At 38.0% G+C, this 26,918-nt stretch overlaps 1 protein-coding gene across 1 annotated transcript; it reads left to right on the plus strand.

The window, feature by feature from the left end:
• The first annotated feature begins 2,814 nt into the window (after positions 1-2,814).
• On the plus strand, positions 2,815-20,655 carry LOC145783008 (uncharacterized). Its single transcript, XM_082594764.1, has 6 exons — positions 2,815-2,950; positions 9,862-10,089; positions 11,956-12,213; positions 16,663-16,755; positions 17,517-17,640; positions 18,627-20,655. The coding sequence occupies exons 1-6, from the start codon at positions 2,917-2,919 to the stop codon at positions 18,823-18,825; spliced, it is 936 nt and encodes a 311-aa protein (XP_082450890.1). The 5' UTR covers positions 2,815-2,916; the 3' UTR covers positions 18,826-20,655.
• Positions 20,656-26,918: the final 6,263 nt, after the last annotated feature.

Here is a 26,918-nt window from a genome sequence, read left to right on the forward strand (position 1 = left end):
CTTCGTTTCCGAAGATGGCCAATGAGACTGAGATCAAGCTTTTTTTTTTTTTCTAGTGTGGGCTTTGGTCAGTGTAGGCTACGTGAGTGCGGAGATGGCTGATGAGGCCTATCTGCGCGGTGAATCTTCTACTGCAGAACGGACATTGGAAGGATGGTTGGCTTGGGCCAGGGTTGTTTGAGGCTCGGGCCTTGCGATGTTCTCGTTTTCTGATAGCAGATAGCGTACGGTGTTTCTCAGCTGATTCTGCGCCTTTATAAATAAGACTGCGCCATGTTGGTCGCTCTGCGGCAAAGTCTTCCCACGAGTCTACGTCGATGTTTTTGTTTCTATTTTGATGATATTCATAACGTGATTACATTATTTCTCTGACTTTCCCCCACTTTTTTACAAAATAAATCCAGTTGTATTCTTTTTAATCTTTGGTAAGACTTGCTTGATGGAAGTGCAACATATTTGCGATAATTTTGCTCGGACTTTATGCAAGGGGTTTTTATATTTCCTTATTGATGTTGTGTAAGTTGCTGTTATTATTACGGAGCAACGAGTTGACGGACACCTCTACCACTCTTGTTGAGCTTGTAGTAGCCTACTATGTGTGCTTCTTACTTCAATGTATTTTTTCGCTAGATTTAATCGGCGGAATCAGCAATGTGACGTAATGTAACGTGTATGTGATGCGGTTGGTGTGAAGTTTAACCGAAGATATTCAATGAACTTTTCTTGAAAAAGCCTGCTGTTTTACAATCAGCAGAGTTGGACAATGGACATTTTAAAAAGTACATTTATATTGATTGATTGTGATAGTTTTTTTCGCGAACTGAGAAAGCGTTACTAATCCTGGCAGGCCGCATACTTGGAGAGATTTTGAACCACTGATTTAGGCTGGGTCACCAAGATTGGCAGAGTGAAGTTTCTGTTTATTGAAGTGTTATTGTCTGTGAATTAATCCATCCACTGGCTAGACGATGCTGATTGGAGAACAGTCCTTGAATGCGTAGCTCAAGCGCATACTCCAAGAATCGAACCAGCATCGCTTGATCTTATACGGTTTCTTCGGAAACAAAGTAATCAACTGAGTTAATGGGTGGTTTTATAGAACTTCAAAAATATCAAGGAATATGTTACATACTCGATGATAGGTGTCCTGTTAGCTTTCAATTTAGTACTTTGACTCACAAAAGCACTTATCCTGCAGTCATGTATGACTCAAATGTGACTTTTACTCAAGAATCCCCGTCTTTTGTTACAAAACTTAGCGGAAGCTATGCTTGACTTTTTGCAAGCCATTACCCCTGAGAAAACTAAGTTATTATTTCTTACAGTTTCTCAACATTTCAATGATGTTATCTAATATTGAACAACTGAAGCCGCTCAGTACGTCACAGGTTAAGAATGAAAATGCTACTGTTCAACACTAATCACATAAACCAGGAAGTTGCCGCCTCGTTTTGCCACCTACGTTGTTTTAATCTACAGCAAAATAAATTACAAAGAGTAATACCTTATGGTAGATGTGACTGCACGTAGGCAGTTTATTTTGTTAAAGAAGAATTTGAATGGAAATGACTGATAAAAAATATTAACAAAGCAAGATATGCAGATTTACTTAAGCTTTCGTAAACAAGACAAAAAGGACACAAATGCATCAAGTAAAAAGTGATTAGCGAATGTCATGCCAGGATTATCAAAGATTCGAAACAGACAGCCATAAGCCAGTGGAGCGAGTGTAGAACTATTAAAGAAGTGTTATCCCTTTGTGGGACCACGGGTCTGTTCTTTTTCCAACCCAAATTGACTTATGTTTCTCCGATTGTACTAAAAATCGATTATAGCAGCAGAATAACAGTGACTGCTCACTACAATTATTAATATTATTATAGGCTACTGGTAGGCCATTCATAATTTTTTTGAGGCTTGCAGCTTGGATTCGATATTCTTACAGATAGCTTTTAGCGCGTGTCTTCGTGAACAAAGAAGCTCCAAGATCAAGCGGTGCTGGTTAGACTATCGGGGTGTGCGCTTGAGCAACGCATTCTAAGGACTGCTCTCCATTTAGCAGCACCTAATAGAAGGAGTAATTCCCTGGCAACAACACTTCAACAATCGGAAATTTCACTGCGTTAATCTCGGTAAACCAGCCCTTCGTCGAAAGCCTCTACAAGTATGCGAAACGAACGAACCAACCAAACGAACCAACCAGGCGATGGCTACAGCTTTTACCAAAGAAAATTTGTAGCTTATCAAGCAAAAAATGAGCTCACGCAGGAACTTGTTTAGCTTTATGCCCATGCACTGTAAATATTGATATATTTTATGTAATATAGCCTATATATAGCCTATATATATAACATTCAACCATTCTTTAACAATAAATCATAAGCCGATCATACCATTGCTGACGATGTTTTGGTGCCAGCATCCATGTGTTACCGAACTTTTTGTTATTCTAACACAACTTTTTTTAAATGCTTAGCTATCGCTTGAAGTTTACTCGGTTGTTGCCGACTCTTCTCCAAGCTCATTTCCTCTCTAGATTCGATAGATAGGCCTTTCGTCTTTGCTTTTCCTAAACTTAAAAAAAAAACTTGTTAAATTGACATCTTCGAGAAAAGCAGAAGGCAATGCAATGATTTTGTACAAAGCTTATTCCTTTGAAGGTTAATGCTAAACGTTTTACAATTTTTTTTGTTTACATTAAAATAGCACTTCAAACTTTAAAATGTCATTGAAGGTTTTTTAGAATGTGAACAAATATTGCAAACAGGGTCAATTTTGTCTCACAACGCTAACATTCTAGACTATACATATGCAGGTATTTACTACTGAAACGCTTTGAACAGAAATTAGAATTGTCTAAAACTCTAAATACTACATCTTTGAAACACTGTTCCTTCGAAGAATTTATAGTAGGTCATGGTAAAATATATTCTCTTTACATTTTTGATGGGTAAGTTAGTATTAAATTTCCATAAGCTGACTCTCCGCTGCTGTTTTTATTAAGTACAATTGCATTGTGTTGTATGGCGCTTCAGTAATCTAGGTATTCCTACATTGGGAAAAGTCTTCTGAAGCATCTTACAAAACTATGGTTGGCGTTATTGTAACTACAACTCGGTTGTCAGTCAAGACAAAGCATATTTATGTTTTGAATCTGGTGTAGATATGTGAAAAATCCCCTGCCAAAACTACTAGGCTATAGTTCAAAAATGTTATGCTATTTTTCTTTTTTGTTTATTTTAGGTACTGCATCTCTTGATGCGGGATTGGAAAATCTCATAAAAATAAAATAGATGAAATTTTTTTGCCAACCTTGCCGCAACATTGGCAAGAGGTAGACGCCAATGTTGGCAAGATGTTTTATGCACCATTTGCTTCATCTGGCCAACATTGGCGTCTGCATCTTGCCAATGTTGGCTTGTGCATCTTGCCAACATTGGCGTCTGCATCTTGCCAATGTTGGCTTGTGCATCTTGCCAACGTTGGCTTCTGCATCTTGTCTACGTTGGCTTCTGCATCTTGCCAGCGTAGGCGTCTGCATCTTGCCACTGTTGGCTTCTGCATCTTGCTATCGTTGGCAAAGTGTTTTATGCACCATTTTACTTCATCTGGCCAACGTTGGCGCTCAAATTCTGGTCACCGTTGGCCAGATTTTTATACACCATGATGCTTCATCTGACCTATTGTGATGCCCTCGCTCTGACCAAGGTTGGCCATATAAAGCAAGCTGGTGCATAAAACATCTGAACAACGTTAGCATCTACATTTGCCAAACGTCTCTGTACCTAAACCTCGCTCATCACCAAAAGTTTATTGTTGAACCTACCTAATCCTTGGGCGAAAGAACAGCAGTAACACGGATTTATAAGCAACACTACTCCCTTAGTGACAAAGCAAAGTAACAGCCGAGCTTCGTATATTTTCACATTTATTAGAAACAAGCCACATCAATACGTATTGATAGATGGAGATTCATTGCACATCAGCAGCTTTTTCTTATGTATCTTCATCATTCTGAATTCCTGCGAATGAAACAAAAATATTTAATTCAAGAGGGCTGTTTGGCAAACAGTGTAGGATTTTGAGCAGTTGTCGTCCAGGATAATGCGACGTTAATTAACAATCTGCAATATCAATGTAATATCCCTCTCTCCAATGTGCGTGACAAAAAAACTTATCATTCGCTTCTGCGCCACACAGAGCAATAATCAAGTTCCAATACATTCTAATTGCTTGTACAGTATAAGTTATTCAACAAATAAAGCAACACATTCGCAGTTGTCTTTCAAACATATAACAAACTCATCAAAAGTTAGTTTTTGCTGTTTTCGGCTACCTTGCCTGTCCTTCCAATTTCGAAATCACTCTGAAACACTTCATCAATTTGCTGCACGGCAGCAGCTTTGTCGTGCGCCATCACCACGTCTAATCATAAAAGTAAAAAAAATAAGTGTTAAATCAGTATATAAATGCCGACATAGCCTACTAACCACCATGTTCGTTGTTCACATCAATGCGAGTACACCACTAAAACATTTTCATACATTACTCAATACTCTTCACAATTACATCATACATTAATCAAAAGAGCAAAATGGCATAGTTATGACATAATCATTTGGTCGTAGTAGAAACATTTATCGTACTCACCAAGAACAATCTTTTCAGATTATTTTTTAAACAATCAAACGAGTGCTTAGACTTTACAATGATTTTTTCTTTCTTTGTTCTCGACATGACTTGAACTGTGTTGTGTTCAGTGACGATCGGTGAGGGAAAGCAAGGAAAGCAGTGCTTACCTGAGCGAAAACTATGCAAAATATAATGACTGAATTCTAGGTTTAACTTCTTATTATTTTTATCAAATCTATTTTAACTTGAAAATTACTGTGTTCGTGACTAGAATTACTCGTAACTCTTGTGAGTATCTAAGTCCTCACCAAACCGCATTTCTTGCCTATAAATGCCAATTAACGCAAACGCTTTTGTCAGAAACCATCACTGAAGCTCCAGGGAAATCAACTTTCAAAAGTGCTTACCTTACATTGAAAAACGCCTTCGTTTTATCCAATCCTCAATCGTTTTGCAAAACGACACCAGCTGCTTAGCCAATCAGATGTGTTATCTGGTGTTATGGTTAAACTTGCTTTCCCAGTGACGTCATGCGTATCTCATAGCGGCTGCTTTTGGTTTCAGGCGAAAGGAAATCAGCCTCTACGCATGAGTGATTTTCGGGCTTGTAACTATAGGCTACTGAGTACGCTGAAAATAAAGCTGGTTCTCCTACCAAAAAAAACATAGATTCTACAATAAGACATGCAATTCCAAAGGGTACATTAACCAACCAGTACTGAAACAGCACAAGTGTTTTTTAAATTCTTTGGGTCAATAGACTGACATCACAAGTTCAGAGCAAACATACTTGTGTTCTTCAAGAATGGACTAGCTTAATTTATAGGCTAATTATTTGCTCTTTACTAGTGCACCAGTCCAATGCATGTTGTAAATGCTTACAGATGACATTGACAATAAGTTTTTGTGCTCAGTCTAAAAAAGCAGCCAACATTCTAGACTAGTCCCAGTTTGATTGATTGATTGAATCTTTATCCTCGGACTGGGAAAGTCCGAAGATTTTGTTTTGGAAATGCTCTCAGAGCGCACCAAATTGGAAGTGTTTTTCAAAATTTTCTGGGGGAGGCCCCCCAGACCCCCCGCTGGAAGTGTTGCCTTCGGCAACACGCCTTCGGGCTTCGCCCGACGGTTACGCCCCTCGTGCCCACTACCTTGCTGCAACATATTTCCAAGTTGCTTTCCCAATGGTTTAAGCCACCGAACGTCACTGGTTGTGTTCGATAATAGTTGGCATAAGTCCACTGATACAGTCGCTTGCATTTTTGTCAACAACTTGACTTAACTTTGCAACCTGCAAAATGTACATCGAATGTAATGACAGGGGCTTCATCCACCATATTAAACAGCTTCAGCACTTGTTGCAGAAATTTTCGACTTACAAATGACAGCCAACGTTTAAAGTTTATTTTGGGATTCAGCTGACGGCAATGAAAGCTACATTTGCAAATACTCTACATTCTACAACCATCACAGACCTATCCACACGACATAAAAATACAAACACATTCTAGCAGTCAGGCAAACACTGACGGAGCAGCAAAATCAAAGATTGAGCAAAACCCTACACATGTTGTGGGACATCACAAACTCTGCTACTTTGCTGATATCTTCTTAGCACTCATATAGGGGCACTGGCAATAAATTTGTCACGAAAATATTTCATATGAAAGTTTTCCATTGTTCATTTAGTTTTATAACTTTCTCTAAGTTGAGTTTTATAACTTTCTTTAAATTGGGTAAACGTAGCCTAGTGACAAAAACGACTTTACACAATTATTTCAGGTTCAATGAATAAAAGACATTCACTTACCAGGTGTTCATAAACATTATCGTAAGTCATTCCTATAGTTTCATTTTGATCATTTCTAAAACTTCTTTCGGCCGTAATATCTCAATTGAATTCGATTTTTTATATTTTCAATGCAAGAAGCGAAAATTCCTCTTAGCGCTGTCATATAAGCATTGTACTTTTGGCTCTCCACGTAATTAATTGTGTATTGCGCACAACCGCCATGCTTGAACAGTCGAAGTGAATCGAGTGACGTCATAATCCCTTTAGCAAAGAATTAAGTCATGGCCTTTGTCTTCCCTCATCAAAACAAACCAAGTTCTTCTACTAAATTGCATCACCTCACGTTGATATAACACATCGCCATAACACATCGCCGCACTCTAAAGCTTTGTTGCCTATTTCACTTCAACGTGTCATATTGCCCAGTCAAAGTTTAAGTTGTGACGTCGTAATGGAGTTTTCACACCAATTGTGCCTGCAGTATTGTTCTATGCACCGCGGGAGGAGAAAAACGATTCGCCGGATCGTTGAAAGTAAAAGTAGCGATCATTTTGTAAAATCTCGCTTCAAGAAATTGAGGAGAGATTTCGACGCAACATGACTGCTCCTGAAGCTGGGAATTGCCCACCAGTAGCGGTGTCAGGGGAGTTTAGGGGGTACTTTTGAACTGGAGCCCTGGATAATTTTAGGAGCCCGTAACTTCTTCAAGGTATCCGGAAAAACAAACAAACTAGCCTACCGCGTATATTTAGATGTAGTGCGTTTTTCTTAAAACTGTTTAGAGGCCCAAAGATCTCATTGGTACCGGGCCCAAATTATCTTCTCAGTGGCCTGGTCTGTAGCAAATGATGATGTACATTTGCATAAATTGAAAGAAAACTTTAGAATAGTTGTTCAACTGGCACAACGTTGGCAACATTTCTTAACCGATGTTTGCTCACACAAACATATTTTTAAACAAAACCGCATAAAAAAGGTTTGTAGGCTATTGATGTAGTAGACTAGGATTGTAGGCTAGGATAGCCTATTTTCAAAGAACGCAACAGGTGAAGCTGAAATGAAGTGTCAAAAGTCCTTTTTGATCGGAAAAATTGTTGGCAAAATTGCCAGCCTTGTGCTAACACATCCAGCAAATAGTAAACGTTGCACTTGTTCATTTTGTACATTGTACAAACGTGTGAAGGAAACTTTAAACTGTTTCGGTATATGAAGCATGTTATAACGTTCGCGTTTTGTCGCTTCTAGCTTTTTGTGGACATCTGTTCTGTTTGGCATTGAGAAGCTGAAACAGCATTTCACACTTTCTGAGGTATGACATCATAAAATTGCTTGGTTGGCAAAACGTTGGCTACGCCTCTGACCAACGCTGGTCTTAAATATTCATAGTAGGTTATATTTGTACTGTAGCGCTATCAGAAAAGCAAAAACAGCATAGAAAGCCTGTTGTTAAAATTGTAGCAAATGATGGCAGGTCCTACCGGCCGCATTTGGATGATTTAAAAGAAAACAACGAAATTGTTATGAATTGGCACAACGTTGGTAATGCTTCTGACCGACGTTTGCCAATCACACAACTATGTTTTTCACTAAACCACATAAAAAGAAGTTTGTGTTGGTATTTTCAAAAATGAAACAACTAAACATGAAATAAAATGTTTGATACCTCTTTGAACGCATAGTCAAAAAAATTGTAATTGTTGGCATATTGCTGGCAATGTTGGACATAATTGCCAACCTTGTGCCAACACATCCAGCATATAACCAACGTTGCAATTGTTTATTTTGTGGAAACGTGTAGGCTGATGGAAACTTTGAACTGCTTCGGCATCAAGCACGTTATCGCGTTCGCGTTTTGTTGCTCCTACCATTTTCTAGATCTCTGCTCAGTTTGGCATAATAAACAAACCGAAATGAATTTACTTTGTTGGCAAAACGTTGGCTACACTTCTGACCAACGCTGGCCTTTAATATTCATAGTATATTTGTACGATATTAGAAAAACAATAGCAGCATTGATAGCTTATTATTAAAATTTAAAATTATGCAAAATGATGGCATACATTTGCATAATTTGAAAGAAAACAACGAAATTGTTATGAATTGGCACAACGTTGGCAATGCTTCTGACCGATGTTGGCCAATCACGCAACTGTGTTTTGAAGCAATACCACATGAAAAGAAGTTTGTGTTAGTATTTTTACAGATTAAAACAAATAAACCTGAAATAAAATCTTAGAGAACTTTTTGAAAGCATAATAAGAATAATCGTAAACGTTGGCGTATTGTTGGCAATGTTGGCAAAATGTTGGACAAAATTGCCAACCTTGTGCCAACGCACCCAGCATATAGCCAACATTGGCCCAACAATCAATGTTTGCTGGGTATGGTTGGCATTATTGTAACTACAACTCGGTTGTCAGTCAAGACAAAGCATATTTATGTTTTGAATGTGGTGTAGATATGTGAAAAATCCCCTGCCAAAACTACTAGGCTATAGTTCCAAAATTTTATACTATTTTTCTTTTTTGTTTATTTTAGGTACTGTATCTCTTGATACGGGATTGGAAAATCTCATAAAAATAAAATAAATGAAATTTTTTTGCCAACCTTTGCTCATCATTTGTTAGTATATATTTTTTGGGCTCTTTGTATTTTGATTAATTTAAATAAGCGGAGTCGCATATACTGCAGTTAGCCAAGTGGTTTAGAGCCGACCACGCATACAGTATGTAAATTTTGATAAATGTTTGTAATAACCAAAAATATTGCAATACAAAATGCTATAAAAAAAAAAACCTTATCAAAGCTGGTTGATTTGAAAAACTGTAAAAAAAGTAATTGTTTTGTTTGAAATGAAAGAGCTCGGACCTACTTTAAATCCTTCTATTTCTTGCATACGTTTGAAGTGAGCTGCCAAACTGTCTAAATTGCTTTTTCAATTCTAATAATTTTTCAGATAATAGTCTATATGTTAAATTTTTCAGATAACTTTTATCTTAGCAGTTCAAAGGAAGTCGTTTCACTAAAGCTTGTGATCCTATCAGTGTGTAAAGAAATTTCAAATTGAAAAAGTGTCCAATTTTGTAGTTATCAATACCTTTAGTTCATGAGTGATCGAAGTTGAAAATATTGAAATTAATTTAATTAGAAATAATTTGCATATTACATATTATAGAGTAAAGGTTTTTAGTTTGCATTACCACTTCAAGTGATATAATTTGGTTCAACAGTATCATCAAAAAAATTAAGAAAAACTTCTTGGAATCTGTCTCCGTATATATTACTTAGCAAAAGTCTAGTTTGGCAGGGAAGAACTAAAACTATAAGCGGTCATTTTTCCTATTGGAAACTTAATTCAAATATCAAGTACTTAAATTTATTTGGAAGCGTTAAACACAAGCTGTAGCTATAGTATTAATATTATATTCACTTGCAAGTTTTGAAGACTTGTGGAAGCAGCAAATCAGAATGTTCTGTCACAACCTTTGAAAGTCGGTATGGAAACATCAAGCACTATCCATCAAACAGAAACAATAGACAGTTAAACACCAAGTCCTGTGGATGGGAAATAGCAACACCCGATGAACGAAATCATTTACTGTTCATAATTTTTACATATCTCGCTTCCTACCAAAATGACGATGATTTTATCACCATGCCTGACGGTAAGTCATGCTTGTTTCTTTGAGAATTATGTTAAATAAAACTAATTATCTAACTCATAGGTCACCAAACGTTTCTTGTAAAAAAGCCAGGTGACTGAAAGGATATGTTCTCGAGCCGGATAATCAATTCAACAGTCTGCAACTTATGGTGGTAGTGATTCAACGGAGTTAGTTTGATTTATTCAGCTGTTAGCAACAATTGACACGTTCATGCATCATAGGCGAATGAGTTTTGAAGAAAGAAAAAGTTTTGCCTAATTTTTAAACTCCTATAGCCACACATAAACTGATCTTTCAGAAATAGTTAATCTCAAAAGAAAACTTTGATTCAGTGTATATGACACTATTTGCACTCTTCGGCGGGCCGGGTGGACGAACCTCAAGGGCCAGATGTAGCCAGCAGGCGTTAGTTTGTTGATCCCTGATTTAAACAACAAAACTATTTTAATTAGAGTGATTTCAAGATCATAAAGTTTGTGTGCTTTCACAAACATTGAGCGTTACACTATGTCACAATCAAGGTGCAATGCCTCGCGATGGCTTGTTTTGTATCTTCAACGAGCGTGTTGTTTTGGTTGTAGAATTCTGGTGTGATGTGTTATTATCGGTTATGACCTGAAGTAACCTCTGATTACGAAATCTGTATTATGTAAAATGTGTTTTCTGGAATCATTTTCCCTACGTGACATTCTAGAGATTTCTGTTGTTGTTCCAGACGGTTGTTCGCCTGGTCAAACGTCATGTAGAAACCGTTCGGGTCTACTGAATATTACGTCATGGAAATTCCTAAAACATGAGCCAAAATTGCACCATCGTCCGTAAGACTCGTGTCAAACCTGTTTAAACCTGTTTCAGTTGAAACCTGTTTGGACATGAAATGCTGCGTCGCGCTACTGCTGGCGTGCCTTTGAGTTATCACAAATTTTTCTGATTCATTCTTGAAGTTGTTTGTTGGAAGTCGGTCGCACATTTAACTGGTTTATTTGGTGCTTGCTAGCTGGACAAATTCTCCGTCTTTTATCCAAGTAATCTGTATCGTAGTGACAGTTTTTTAGAGGTGCAAGGCGTTGCATTTCGATTTCGATAGCCGCGGGCTAATTTTACAGGAATACACTTTAAGAATAGACGTTTCAAGGAGTGTTTCCTTTCGGTCACTATATGCAGACAAACGGATTCGGGAACTTTATGTTACAATTTTCCCACGAAGAGATTATGGCTTACCGCTGTGACCAGTTGTTTACATTTAAATGCTGCTGGATAGAACAATGGTTCTTTATGATGTAACCTTACGTAACCTTCTCAAAGTTGCTGGACTGAACAACCAACTATAAATAGTGGTGTAGTTTGTGTGATTATTATTATTATTATGAGTTGATTATGAGAGTTGTGCTATGAGTTGTGGATTGGTAGTTGATGCAGAAATTATTGGTGATTGAGACTTGAAGTAATTGAATACAAGTAGATGAGAATTGGTGCTGATATAAATTGTGTTCGAATTTAGAGTTATTTGAGAAGCCGTTCGTTAAAGTTCTTCAAGAAGTCAGATTATCACTTCACTAGTAGAATTATTCGACATTTAATTGACTGCTTTTCGGGTTGATCCATTAAACTACGTCATTGAACCTTTCCAAGTCTTTTTCCTGGTAAGAGATAGAAAGAAATCGTGACACACTACAGTGATCGCAAATTACATTGCATCTCAAAATCTATATTCAGTCATTCGAACGGCACCTTGCATCCATGTTTATCAACTTTTTTCGTTGTAAAATATTTGTTAATTTTATTTTTACAGTAGATACCAGCACTGTGCATATTTGCGATATATATCTTACTATATATTTTATATAAATGTCAATCTTTGTGCAGGTCAACCATATAACGGGAAAGCAATTTATGCTGACACTCCTGCACAGTGCTTCCGCAGTTATGTACCAGAAGAGAGCTCACTTACATCTGATTGCTTGAAAGAACTCAAAGATAGCTTCTGTTCAACAAGCTCGTTACAAGTACTCAAACAACCTGCAAATGTGTCTATCACTACAACAGCAGATAATACGAACTCTTTTACAGACCTTGAGTTTGTCTACATTATCGCTGCTTGTACAAAAAGCGAAACGCCAGCGGGTAGGTGCAATTACGTCTACAGTACTTATATTACAACTATTGAAAACACCATGTAGTTTAATAACGTGATAAACTAAGAAGTTGAAATATTTTGTTGAAAGATCTTGATTATTTGGAAAGTCTAAAATATTGCAAAGTCAAAAACAAGTCTGCAACAATAATTCTTATTGTACACGCAGCGTAGGCCTACAATAAAGACAGCCTCTACGTGGCCTTCCCTACAAGAAACTTCGACGAGAGCTAATAAGCACCAGAAGTGAAACCAATGTGTTCACCACGTCACACGACAACCGTGCCTATTTTAGCGCCTAGCCAGCCCTCTTTAGAGCTGGCTCTGACGGTGATCTTGCCCAACATTGAAGGATTTTCTTCAGCAAAATCAGCCATCCTTGCTGAACTCTGCAAGCAACATCAATGCGATGTCCTCTTCTTACAGGAAACCTATCGAAGTGGTACACACCATAGGCCAAGAATACCCGGAATGAACCTCGTCAACAAAATCCCTCATGGGAAACATGGCAGTGCTATGTACGTAGGATCTGGATCACGTATTAACTCAATTGCATCCGATGATAGCAATAACACTGAATGCCTGACTCTCCACCTTAATGGAATAGATGTAACATCTGTCTATAAGCCCCCAAATGAACCCTTCATACCAAACGATCTGATGGTGCAAAATGGCAGTACGCCTGGCTTGTTTATTGGTGATTTCAACAGCCACAGCTCCAGCTGGGGCTATAAAAACACCACTAAGGATGGAGAAGCTGTTGAAAAATGGGTTGACGATAATAACCTGCACCTCATACATGACCCCAAGTTGCTACCTTCCTTTAACAGCGGAAGATGGAAACGAGGCTCAAATCCGGACCTCATCTTTGCAAGTGACCCCATCACTATGGGCTGTGTGAAGCACATATTGGATCTAATCCCACATACCCAAAATCGGTCAATCCGCCTTCGAATCGAGGCAGTTGTCCCTCCAAAGGATGTCCTATATCAACGACGATACAACTTTCGAAAAGCTAACTGGAAACGATTTACTTCAGATCTGGGCTTCCACGTCGCCAATTTACATACGTCATCAGATAAATACCCTGACTTAATAGAAGCTGTACGAAGACCGTCATGAAAAAAAAATTCCTAGAGGCTGTAGGACACGTTACATCCCTGGTCTGAACTCAGACTCAACAGACCTCTATGAAGACTACAAAGAAAAGTTCCAATCAGATTCTTTCTCTCACTCTACAGTTGAAGCAGGAGAAAACGTGATGGCAGCTATCGCCAGCGAAAAGAGGAGAATGTGGCAAGATATGATCGAATCCACAGATATGTCTCATAGCAGTCGGAAAGCCTGGAAAACAATCAAATTGCTGTCAGCCGACTACACTAAATCAGACCACCATTACACTGTATCTGCCAATCAAATTGCCCATCAACTTCTTCTAAATGGCAAAAGCAAAAATAGCATTAAAAAGCAGTCTACATCCGGCTAATAAGACCTCAAAATGAACGCAACTCTTGTCTAACATCTCCTTTCTCGATTGAAGAACTGAAGAAGGGCATTGAATTTCTGAAACAAGGTAAATCTGCTGGATTAGATGGAATTCGAACTGAACAAATTAAACATTTTGGTTCAATCGCTCTCGGATGGCTGCTACAGCTTTACAACAACTGCCTCAGCTCTTACCAAATTCCTAAGCTATGAAGAAAAGCCAAAATTATTGCATTGTTGAAACCAGGAAAAGACCCAACTGACCCTAAAAGCTTTCGTCCGATATCTTTGCTGTGTCATTTGTTCAAGTTGTTTGCAAGGCTGATATTAAACCGATTGCAACCTCTCATAGAAGACTAACTCATCAATGAACAAGAAGGTTTCCGACCTGGTAAATCCTGCACAGGACAACTCTTGAATCTAACACAGCACATAGAGAATGGGTTTGAAGAGGGTTCCGTCACTGGAGCGGTCTTTGTAGATCTATCTGCAGAGTATGACACTGTCAACCATCGTCTCCTTTTATCAAAAATCCTCAATATTACCGAGAACTTTCGATTCACTAAGCTGCTACAATGATTGCTTAGCAATCGCCGTTTCTATGTTTGAGCTTCGGTAGAGAGTTTGTCTTGTTGAACCATAGGCATACGAAGCCGAGTAACGTGATCAAGTTTAACATCTTCAAGTTTATTACATATAAAAACACAAAACTACGCAACAAATTAAGTATCGAACGTTTTCGACATCACAAGATGTCCTCTTCAGGAATAATATACATACAACTTAACTACATCTGAATAAAATACAATGGTTAACTAAATCCATAAACAGGAAAAGGCAACAACTGCACAGTACTTCTGACTAGCTCAAACTCAACGATAGGCTCCACGAGAATCAAAGATAACTGCATCAAAAGGTGTTAAAAAGATCACATGATATGGTAGAAAGGCAAGGTGCAAAAAAACTAATTTTAAAATACAGAGAGCAAGAAAGACGAGCCGCAAGCAAACAATTGTCTGTTCAAAAGTGGGTTGTGATGTTTTATGTACAAGGCTTCCAAGATCTTAGTTTGATACTCAGACCTGCCTCTGGACATGATCTCAAATTGCTTGATAGAAACGTTATTTTGACATTCTGTACATGAGAAAATGTGATCTTTAATTGCGCTTTTCTGTACAGAATTCAAGTTCAGGTGTTCCCCAGCTCTAGTCGATAAATGTCTTGTTGACATACCGATGTATGTCAGGCTTGCATCACGCAAACAACTGAATTTATAAACGACATTAGAACATAGAGCAAAGGGCGTAGGCGACTTCAGCTGAAAATATCTGCCTACTTTGAACGTTCTATATACAGGGTAAATGTCACAATCAAATTTCTTTTTGACAATTTTAGCTAGATTTTTTGAAAATCTTACCGAATCTTTTTCCAAGAATGGTACATCAAAAAAACATGTTTCAAAGTTTCAAAGTTTCTATGTTTATTTTTGTGGCAAAAATAGCAGATAGAGACAGCAGAAAAATGATCTACCACAAGGGAGTGTTTTAGCCCACATCTTGTACAACATTTACACCAACGACCGACCAATCCATCCTGATACAGTAAGCTTCCTATACGCTGTCGATTTGTGTATAACAACGCAACACAAACACTTCATTTCCACGGAGAGAGTATTCAGCGATGGTCTGGATGGGCTGACAACATACTACACGGACAACCACCAGCGTGCCAACTCCAATAAAACCCAAGTGTGTGTATTCCACCTTAAGTCCCGGGATGCATCACGCCAACTAAACATTTCCTGGAATGGAACCAAACTGGCACACTGCATCAATCCCACATACCTCGGCGTCAAACTAGATAGGTCCCTCACATACAAATTTCATATGGAAAAGTAAGAGCTAGGTGGCTTCCAGAAATAACTCTGATTGGGGTGCCCTCTCTGATACAATACGGTCAACTGCTTTAGCCTTATGCTATTCGGTTGCAGAATATGCCTGTCCAGTTTGAGAACGCTTAGCACATGCCAAGAAAATTACCCTCATATTGAACCAAACCTGCCGATTGATTACAGGTTGTCTCAAACCAACCAACATCACGTCGCTGAACATTTTGTCTGGAATTGCTCCCCCCAACATCAGAAGAAGTGTGACCAGCAGAAAGGAAAGATCCTGCCAGGATGTGAGCACATGGATTTGAGACAACCACTGTATGACCAAACTCCAGCACACAGGCGTCTGAAGTCAAGAAAAAGTGTCCTAGCTTCAGTTGTCTCGTTAGGTCAAGACGGTGTCGCCGCCAATGTGCGTGTTCAACTATGGCAGGAGGGTTTGGCAGCTGGACCGACATTAGCCAATATGGAGCTCTCACCCATTGGCAGGTGTAAAACTTTGATGAGACATTGGGAGTATTCCATGAAGAGCACAAGTTGCAAATGCGGACAGGAGCAAACGATGCAACATCTACTCGAATGCTTTGACCTAAAAGCAAGGTACTCTGCACAGGATTTGACCGAGTTCAGCGATAGAGCAAGAGCTTGGACGGCCGTGTGACACACGATGAAGAAGAATACCCTGAGATGTTTGTTTAGCTGTGCTAATCAAAGTAGTTTTACGCAGTAGAGCTTGCCATCAAAGCTGTGAACCACAGTGTTTCATGGCCAATTTCTGAATACTCCATTGTCTCTGTGGTTAATATTTGTATTTCTGCTTATAACACTATTTAGATATTTTTACATGTTTATTTTTATCATCAGAATGTAGCCAATGTAAGAAGTTATCATTCGTCGCTTTTACTCAAACTAAGACAGTCCACATATCACGTTAAGTAAGTTGTAAAATTTATTGAAGATGCACATTGCACAAGCTAGTTAACTTTCTTTGTGTCTTGACATGTTTTAAATGAATTGTAAACCAGTACGCGGTCAATCAAATGCAATTTGTTCATTTTTACAGCAACAGCTTCATCCACAAATACGCCAAGTTTTGGGTCTAGCACAGCAGCTGCAACACTACCGGGAAATACTTCTGATGCTATGCCATCAACAAGTAACATTGTCATTTTCCATTGCAAAGCAAAAATCCTGTATTTATGAACTTATAATTTATTCATAATCATAAAAATCTCCTGCAACGCACAATATACAGCCAGTGCCGGTCTTAGGGTATTTCGGGCCCTGTGCGAAATATGCTTTGCGGGCCCCAATGACAATGATTTAATTCAGTAGCCTAGCTAGGTATTTTGAACGGGGAGGAGGAGTTTTGACGGCCGGCGGACGAAGCTTGACGGCATTTTTGCCGAAGGCGACACTCAGCGGCGAGGGGTCTGGGAAACCTCCCCCAGAAAATTTTGAAAAATTACTTTGAATTTGGTGCATTCTGAGAGCATGTTCAACAAAAATTTAGGTATGAATATTTGCTTGGGAATCGAATTGAATTTTTCCATTGGAAATGAAAAAACTTAGTGCATTTTGACTAAATTGCGGGCCCCTTAATTTGCGAGCCCTGTGCGATTGCACGGTTTGCACACCCCAAAGACCGGCACTGACACAGCAAACCACATATTTCCTATAAAAGTAGATTGCAAATGGCCTTAAAATATAACGAGTCATAATCAGTCATAATTACAAACAGTCATAATTACAAACAAAACAGTCATAAATTACAAACAGTGAAACTTTTCAGACAAAAAAAGCATTGACATCAATCAATTCAAACTTTTTAGTCTACTCTAATCATGAATTAACCTACACATAATTTAAACTGAGTGTGAAAGCAATTGTAAAAGCTTTTTCTTGATACATCTTCAGGAGAAAATGATAAATCCAAGCAATCGGACATTGATTCAACTGTTATTATTGCTGTTACTTCCGTTCTGTTGGTACTTCTGCTGGTTTGTGGTATTATTATTGCAGTTCTTGCTATAAAACTGAGGTAAATATCTCACCTTGCTATCGTAATAACTTGTATTACAACCAACTAAAAACTAACTTTAGTTGTGTTTGAACATCGGCAGTGGCTTAGGTAGGGGTAAGGGGAAATACCTGTCTCGGGGTCCAGTATCAAAAAACGCTAAACCTTTTGTTCTAAAATTTCAAAGTGTTCGATAACTGATCATGATTTTTTGCTGTAAATTTTATTAAGAGACGTAAAAAGTGCCATTGCCTCCAAGTGCTAGAAACCTTAACTAGGCCACTGACTACTGGCACCAGAATGCAGCAATAAATGATGAGTCTCAGCAAACTAAACAATTTGTTCTCACGACGATCCACTGTCAACAATCATTAAAAGTAAGAGGAAAAGATCAAGTTAAATGTACAAATTGGGCTATCTTTTACTTTCACTTTGGGTCAAAATATGGCTTTTGCACAAATTGATCTATTGCCCTTTGTAGCCAAATTTCAAAACTTACACAAATCCAAAGTTGTAATTTACTTCTAATGGAGATCGAAATCTTACCAGACATTCAACAAGGTAAATTCGTTTCTGAGTGTAATTGAGTTTCTTCATTTTTTGTTGTGAATGATTTGCAGTTGATAGTGCCAATTAATGCTTCTAAATGAGCAGTTTAGTACCGATGTCAATGGCAATACTGCTGACGAAACAATATGTCTCTTTGTTTTGAGCTGTTCGAGTTTATATGGAAAAACTGAGTAATCTTGATTGAAAAAGGTAAATTATCTAAACAATGTTACTAGACGACCACTGCTCAAAATAATTGATACGGTGTGCACTGTGCAGGTCAAAGTATTTTACAGCTGTAGCCAAACTCCTACATGGCTGATATCGCAGTATTTTTTGTAAGATTGCAAGAAAATTAAATGCAAACTTTGTGTTTCAAAATTATTTCAGTTGCGACATAACATTGTTTATAAAATAGCAAATAAACAACTATTTTGTTAACTCCATGCTATTTTTAGAATCAAGGACAAGGAGCATGCTACTCAACATAATTCTCTTCCAAACGTGTCGTACAACACGCAACACAGTTCGAGTACAGAAAAACGTGTTGATGAAAATCCATACGCTGTAGCAGACATGGCTGAAGATGAGCAAAATATACAATCCATGGCTATAGATGACGACAAAAAAATAGTTTATGATCATTTGAAAATGTAGTAAACTGTTTCCAAACAATATGAACATATCACAATTTAGATATTAACGACTTGTTTTAGCCTGATGCTGTGAGTTCTTTCATCGCTGTGGTAATAGCCAATTGTAGGCCTACTAGCTTTTGAAACACAGTTCCCTAGTCATGTGCTGTGACGAAGACGTGTAATATAAACGTTCATAATCATTATCCGTTCAGATAAATGTAAAATACAGCAAAATGCAACAAAATCGAAACATTTCCCATTGTCTACAGCTAATAATGTTTTTTTAGACATTTTTTTTTTAACAAATAAGAAAGAGTCAAAAGTCATGTAATTATCACTTTGTGTGGAGCTACATGTATTTGAGAGGTTATAGATATTTTATCATTCACGTAAAAAGTCTGCAAATTGACTTTTGACTCCGACTCCAAAAATTTGCAGTTTGACCAAGCGGCGTTCTTCAAACAGTGCGTCGTTGAAACTTTCGATACCCTGACGCGTCGTTTATTCATTTAATATTGTAGCCTATGTATTTCAGTGTAATAGTGATTAATATTATATTTTAGTTTAATAATAAGAATAATGTTTGTTTTTATTTGGTGCCGTATCCATCGCAGAAGTTAAGCTATTTCTTTGCATAATATGTAAGCCATAATATATAGCCAATATCAAGTATCATTTGTTCAAAAGAATGAGATATAAAAAATTTCTAAAGCGAAGTAAACCATTGAAAATAAAACTTTAGAAAATTATCTAGGCTATTGCAAAGCATTTAAATTTGTGGTTTCATTTAAAGCATTTTTCAGCAAAAAACATTGTCAACGATTTTATTACGTGCGTCAATGCTACATGAAAATCAACTTAGCCTACATAGGTCCTTTTTTTTCAAATCAGTAAAGTGAATATATATATATATAGGTAGTATATCTATATCATAAAAGCATACTTCACAAATCGGATAAAGTTGCAGTGGCCAGTATAGCCTCAGTCACATGTTTGTTGTAAAACTGTTTTTGTGTCGTCTGTGTAAATAATAAATCAATGCCACATTCGTATGGTGTCACATACGTAAAGTGTCACATCCGTATAGTGTCACATTCGTAAAGTGTCACATTCGTATAGTGTCACATTCGTAAAGTGTCACATTCGTATAGTGTCACATTCGTAAAGTGTCATTCGTTAAGTTTCACACTCGTAACAACAATCATGTTTTAGGCACTGTAAATATTAAGTTAAATAGTGAAGTGTTTCTAATCTTTCATTTCGCACTGTTAAATGTTTTCAAATTGATCCTTTTATTTGTTTTTACAGTGTTTATAATCCGTGCTTCTTGCAAACTTATTTGAAGATTATGTTTGTGCAAGCTACAAGTGCAGTTGAGGTGTTTTTGTTTGAATCTTTTCAATGTTTTTGTAGTTGGATAAAAGTAACCCAAATAAGGACCTTGAGAAATTTGGAAGACTAAGATTGCCAACGTCTGTATCACATCTAGCACATATTCGTCATCAAGAACCTTGATTTAATTGGCTATTAAAAGTATTACGATAGCATTCATGATGCAACAAGCAATGCAATCTGAATCTAATCCATATCAACGCCTATCAAAGTAATGCAATCGAATCAATAAGCAATGCAATCGACTAATGTTTATCAACACTTTTCATAACGCACAGCAGTTATTATCAAGTTTGTCTGGTTTGTTTGGCATTAACACGATAAAAGGAGATCTGTTTTTCATTGGAAATAGCTGCTCATGGATTGGCAGGCTCAAATCTGGAGTGTAATTTTAGATGCAATTAGCAACAAGTCCTTACAGTGGCTCTCGAGTTTGAATAAACTTATCTGTTGCAAGTCGCTGATAGATTTGTAGAAGGTATTTGTAAACTCAGTAGGATAACCTAAAATCAAGCCGAGCGATGACACACATCAAGCCGAGCGTTCGACAATTACCATGAGAAACGCTACAAGTAAGTGTGAAAACTATTGAATTAGTTTTTCTCACACAGAAAATCTTTTATGCTTCACAAATCTTATTACATTTGTACGAGGTGTCGATTTCGACACCTCGGCCGTTGGAGGTATATCCGCACATTGTAGATAACATAAAAAGATTTTTTAGAAAAATAATACTGAACTATAAAGTGTAAGCATAATTGGGAAGCTACTGAAAGTTTAAAAAGGTTGCGATAACAATTAAGGCCCAAAATAGTGAACTAAATTTCTAAAAGTGTCGATTTCGACACCTCGGCCGTTATAGTGTTTAGAACGGCCGAAAAAAAAGTATACCTCCAACGGCCGCTGGTGTCGAAATCGACACTTTTCACAAAAACTTTATTTTTCCTCAAAATTACCAGTAAGATTTTGTTTTATTTTACAGTGATAAAACTATCTGAAGCACTTATTACTTTTGTCACCTATTTGCGCTGTTCATTTGTTGGTTTTAGACAAAAATTATGGCGTAGGCTACCAGGTTTTCATCAGTTCGAAGCTTGACTGTATCTGTATCTTGACTCTGTACGTTGATCTAAAAATTCAACAGAGCGAAGACATAATTGTCATAAAAATAGCACAAAGTTTTCTTATTCAGGAGAAGAAAAAAAATCAAACAAGCCAACAAACACTTTACGCAGTGCAACCTTTGCACTCTGTAACTTTCCAGTCACCAGTATCACACTTCCCACTTTTTGACAGTGGCCGCAAATGGTAACTGTATTGTTTTTGCAATAATATCCAGCACATTTTGACATATTTTCTAAATATTCGTCCCTGCTCTTCTTCTCTCTGCACTGTCGGCTTGCGTTTCAGCACATGAGTAGTTCTCAAGCTTTCAAGGAGCTGGAGGATAAAATCACGTCGGCAGATGTTGCTGCTGGAACGTTTTCTAAAAATAGTCCAAGAGTTCAAAGCTGCAATATCTAGCATATTTGTCCAAACTGCAAGAGGCCATCTTTTACTTGCTGCACGTATGGTGTACTTTCTTGCCACTTGATCAAGCACATCAACTGCTACTTTGTTTTGGCTATAAAAATGGATCACAGAGAGGGTTTCTTTTTCTTTGTTGCATCAATACTGGGGCTGTCATGCATAGTGGAAAGGACATTTGTTTTTTTGCACAGATAGTTTACAAACATGCAGCTGTTCGTTGAATTGTAGAAGAATTCACTGGAAAATCTTTCTCCTCCACCCTTGGTCATCTCCTTTGTCAGTCCTTTACTGTTAGCTCGAACAGTTCCAACAATGGTTATATTTCTTTCCTGTAGTAAACCAGCAAGATTCACCCTAGTAAAGAAGTTAACTGTTGTAACGTTGTACCCGCTTTGTCTGTGTAAATTGGTGGTGATCTTAATCACTACATCCTCTGGGAGAAGCCTTCCATTTCGTTGCTTTCTTTCAATAGTTCCGAGGTACGATAAGTGCGGTACTGTATTGCATACGTATTTTGAATGAACCTCGGCTAATACCCAGAATTTCATGCCAAATTAGTCTGGTTTGTTTGGCATGAACACGATAAAAGGACATCTGTCTTCCATTGGAAATAGCTGTTCATCGATTGGTAAGCTCCAATCCGGAGTGTAATTGTTAATGCAATCAGCAACAAGTCCTTCCAGAGGCTCTCGAATATGAATAAACTTATCTGTTGCAAATCGCTGATAGATTTGTGAAGGGTATTTGTAAACTCAGTAGGATGACCTAAAATCAAGCAGAGCAATAGCACACATCAAGCCGAGTGTTGAACAATTACCATGAGAAACGCTATAAGTAAGTGTGAAAACTATTGGGTTAGTTTTTTCACACAGAAAATCTTTTATACTTTACAAATCTTATTAAATTTGTATGAGGTGTCGATTTCGACACCTCGGCCGTTGGAGGTATATCCGCACATTGTAGATAGCATAAAAAGATTTTTTAGAAAAATAATACTGAACTATAAAATTTAAGCATAATTGGGAAGCTATTAAAAGTTTGAAAACGTTACGATAACAATTAAGGCCCAAAATAGTGAACTAAATTTCCAAAAGTGTCGATTTCGACACCACGGCCGTTCTAGTTTTAAAGTCAATACTCAATCGTTCAAATGGTTGAGTTGCTTTAATCAATGTAGCTTTTGGAGGTTTGTAAAACCTTGGCTTCACTTCACAACAAACTTTGCATATTGTGACCAATCTTTTCAAATCATCTATTGAGTATGGCAAATTCATTGTTCTTACAAAATGTTGCATTCTCACAACTCCCGGATGACATAAATTTTCATGAATTTCTTTCAGTGTGTTCCCAGTTGTACTGGCACAATACGCACGAGATAAAGCATCAGATGCCACGTTAAGTTTGCCTTCGCGATACACGATATCATACGAATACTGTGCCAATTCGACTCGCCAACGCATTATCTTGTCGTTTTTTACTTTTCCTCTTCTTCTGTGGTCGAACATAAAAGCAACTGAATTTTGATCAGTGATCAAAGTAAAATGTCTGCCTAAAAGGAAATGTGACCACTTTCGAACCGCTTCTATTATGGCAGTAGCTTCTTTTTCGATACTGGAATATCGCTTTTCGTTCGAATTCAGGGTCCAAGAAAAAAACGCTACAGGCCTTCCTGCCTGATGTAATATTGCGGACAACGCAATATCTGAGCAGTGCCGGTCTTAGGGAATTTCGGGCCCTGTGCGGAATATGATTTGCGGGCCCCAATGACAATGATCCAATTCAGTAGCGTAGCTAGGAATTTTGAAAGGGGAGGGGGGTGGTTTCACGGTCGGCGGCGAAGCATGACGGCGTGATCGCCGAAGACGGCACCCAGCGGCGGGAGGTCTGGGGGGCCTCCCCCAGAAATTTTTGAAAAATTACTTTGAATTTGGGGCATTCTGAGAGCATGTTCAAAATTTGGGTATGAATATTAGGCTACTGTAAAATGGTGCTGTTCGGTGGCATGGCAAAAGGATAAGATCATGCATTCTTGGGCATTTTTCGGAAATAAAGCTATGTTGAGTCTAGATGAAACATATTTCGTCCCCTGCAAAATTCGTACCCCAATTTCGTACCCTGAAATCGGAGTAACAAAATCAAATTTCGTCCCCTGAAAAGATCGAGAGAAATTTGAAATGTTTGCGGCAACTCCGATCAGCAACTTCGGCTATGTTGTTGTTTTTTCTCGATCTTTTCAGGGAACGAAATAGGTTGCACCCGTTGAGTCTTTCTTGTTGCTAATTCCTTTGTTGAATTCACTTGTTGAATTTTTCCATTGGAAATGACAAAATTACTGTATTTTCTGAGTAAATTGCGGGCCCCCTAATTTGCGGGCCCTGTGCGATCGCACGGTTTGCACATCCCAAAGACCGGCACTGATCTGAGGCATCAGTTTCGACTGAAAAGGGCAAGTTTTCATCTATTACCTTCAAAGTGGCTTCTGCCAAGACTTGCCGAAGTTCGTTAAAACACGAGATAGCTTGATCACTCAGGGGAAACCTATTACTATCAACAAGCGGTTTTATTTTGTCCGAATATTACGGTATCCATCGAGCATAATATGCCATAAGACCAATAATTCGTCGTAGCTCTTTGGCTGAGGTTGGAACCGGCATTTCTAATAACGACTTCACTCTTTCGCGATCAGGGCTTAAACTGCCATTACTTATTTCATACCCCAGTAAGTTGATCTTGTCTGTGGAGTAGGTGCACTTGTCATTATTGAAAGTGAGATTGCACTTGTTTGCAACTGTTAGGAAATGCTGAAGGTTTTCATCATGTTCTTCCTTTGTCTTACCGCACACGGTAATATTGTCCAAATAAGCAAATGTGCCTTTACAATTGCTCTCGATGATATTGTCAACAATTCTTTGAAACCAAGGTACAGCATTTGTTAATCCAAACGATAGTCTTTTGCTTTGATACAATCTACCATTGGCTTCAAAAGCTGTATAAGGCCGATCTTCCACAGGAATTTCAACTTGATGGTATGCACTTTTCAGATCCAATGTGCTAAAAAAAAGAATAGTGAGCAATCTTGTTGACCAAATTTTGCATGTTAGGCAATGGATATCCGTCTAACAACGTAAACTTGTTGATAGTTTGACTGTAATCAATGCACATTCTTTTCCTGTGATTTTCTCCAGATACCACAAGGACTTGAGCTCGCCATGGTGCAGTGCTTGGCTCAATTACACCTTGCTGAAGATATTTTTGTATAGTTTCAGTTATAAACCTTTCGTTAGCAGCAGACTGCTTTCTGGACTTAGTCAAAATAGGCTTACAGTTGGGCGATAAATGTTGAAACAATCTTGGACAAATATCCGTTTTCACGCATTTTAGTGCCCCCAGATACAAAGTAGCTTCGCTACCTCCAAAGTTAATTTTTACGTGCTCATGCTGAGCCAAGAAGTCTTGCCCCAGAATAACGTCCGTTAACAAATTATCAAGCACGATAAGTTTCACTTTATCGTATTCACGTCTTTGAAAGTAAACTTTAACAGTAGAAAATCCATCGCTTTGTGAAGTTTTTTTATTCACGGCCAAACCAATTTCATTAAACTCCGGTTTGATAGGAATTGCATTCTTTAAAGCAAAATGTTTGCTCACATGACTTAGGGTAGAACCCGTGTCCACAAGTGCTCTTGCAGTAACACCGTTAATACACAGTGCAGTAACACTTGCAGTAACACCGTTAATACACAGTGTAGTTAACTTTATTTGGAGCAGAATGTAAGGAGAATAAAGAAGCACTAGACGGATTTTGTGAAATTGGTTTTCTACGAGAACGACACTCTCTTGCATAGTGACCAAAATAACCACACTTATAGCACTTAGCCTACTGTTCTTCGCAGGGCATCTTTCTCTTCCATGATTGTCAGGACAGCCACAGTGGGAACATTCTTTCTTCAAGTCAGCTGCAGCACAACTTTCATTTAACGGAAGTCTTTCACGCAAAGAAATCTCTTGTTCAGCCGATTCTCTCTGAGAACACTGTATCGTGTTGGCAAATGTTGATGTGTTTTCTTGGCAGTAGGTTTGCTGTTGATTTGAAACTAGAAAGGCATCAGAATTTTTCTGAGCAATATCTACTGTAATGAGCGAGCTTGATTAAAAATAGCATCGAGGGTTATGGTCTCTTCTCTAATATTTTCCAAGAGTCTTTGACGTATTGATGCAGACAATATCCCAGATATAAAAGCGTCACAAATCGCTTCATTGCGGCAAACTTCCGCGGTTACGGCTTTATAATTGCAATCTCGAGATAGCCGCTTCAAGTTTAATACGTAATCATCTAATGACTGTTCTGCCTGTTGTTTGCACGTCATTAGAAAATGTCTGGCAAATATGAGATTATTTGGTTTCAGGTATAATCTTTCTAAAGTTCTTATTGCAAGCTCATAAGTATTACATTCACTGATGTAGGCTAATCGTAAACATCCTTATCAACGTGGGCGATCAAACATCGCAGTTTATCGTCATCACTGATCTCTGGTTCAGCTGGAAATGCTGCAAGAAAATTCGCAAATGTTCGATGCCAATGTTTTCACTCTTTACTAGCTTGAATAGAGTTGGGATCAGCGCTGAACAAACTCGGCTTTATAAACTTGCTATCCATCTTCAATTAGTTTGTTAAATTGTCTTGAACTAATACATACTTTATTACGCAAGCTTATATTAGCTTTAACAAACTAAATGGAACATCTACATAAATATAAACAAATGAATTAAGCTTAGTACTTCAGACAATAAGATTATCAACCTGAACCGCACCTCAACATAACAAGCAAGTAAACAGAGTGGGAGCGCCAACTGAACAGTTGCGTTGGCCAAAGGCATTATGCGTGGAACGCGGCAGGAGTTTCTACTGTAGCATACAACGCAAATTACACGACAAGCATCAGTACAAAGCAGTGGCGTACCGTGACCACTTTGACAGGGTGTTCAGTGACGGCAAAGCAACAGCGGGGGGTCTGGGGGTCCTCCCCCAGAAAAATTTTAAAATTAACATTGAATTTGGTGCGTTCAGAGAGCATTTTCAGCACAAATTCTGAACATGAACAGAACTGACAAAAATAATGTTGTCGGAATGGAGAAGAATACAAAATAGATATTTATTTGACAGCGCATTGAATGAAAGACTTAATAATA

The sequence above is a fragment of the Aplidium turbinatum genome, chromosome 14 (genome assembly GCF_918807975.1).
Source record: "Aplidium turbinatum chromosome 14, kaAplTurb1.1, whole genome shotgun sequence".
NCBI classification, from domain to species: Eukaryota; Metazoa; Chordata; class Ascidiacea; order Aplousobranchia; family Polyclinidae; genus Aplidium; species Aplidium turbinatum.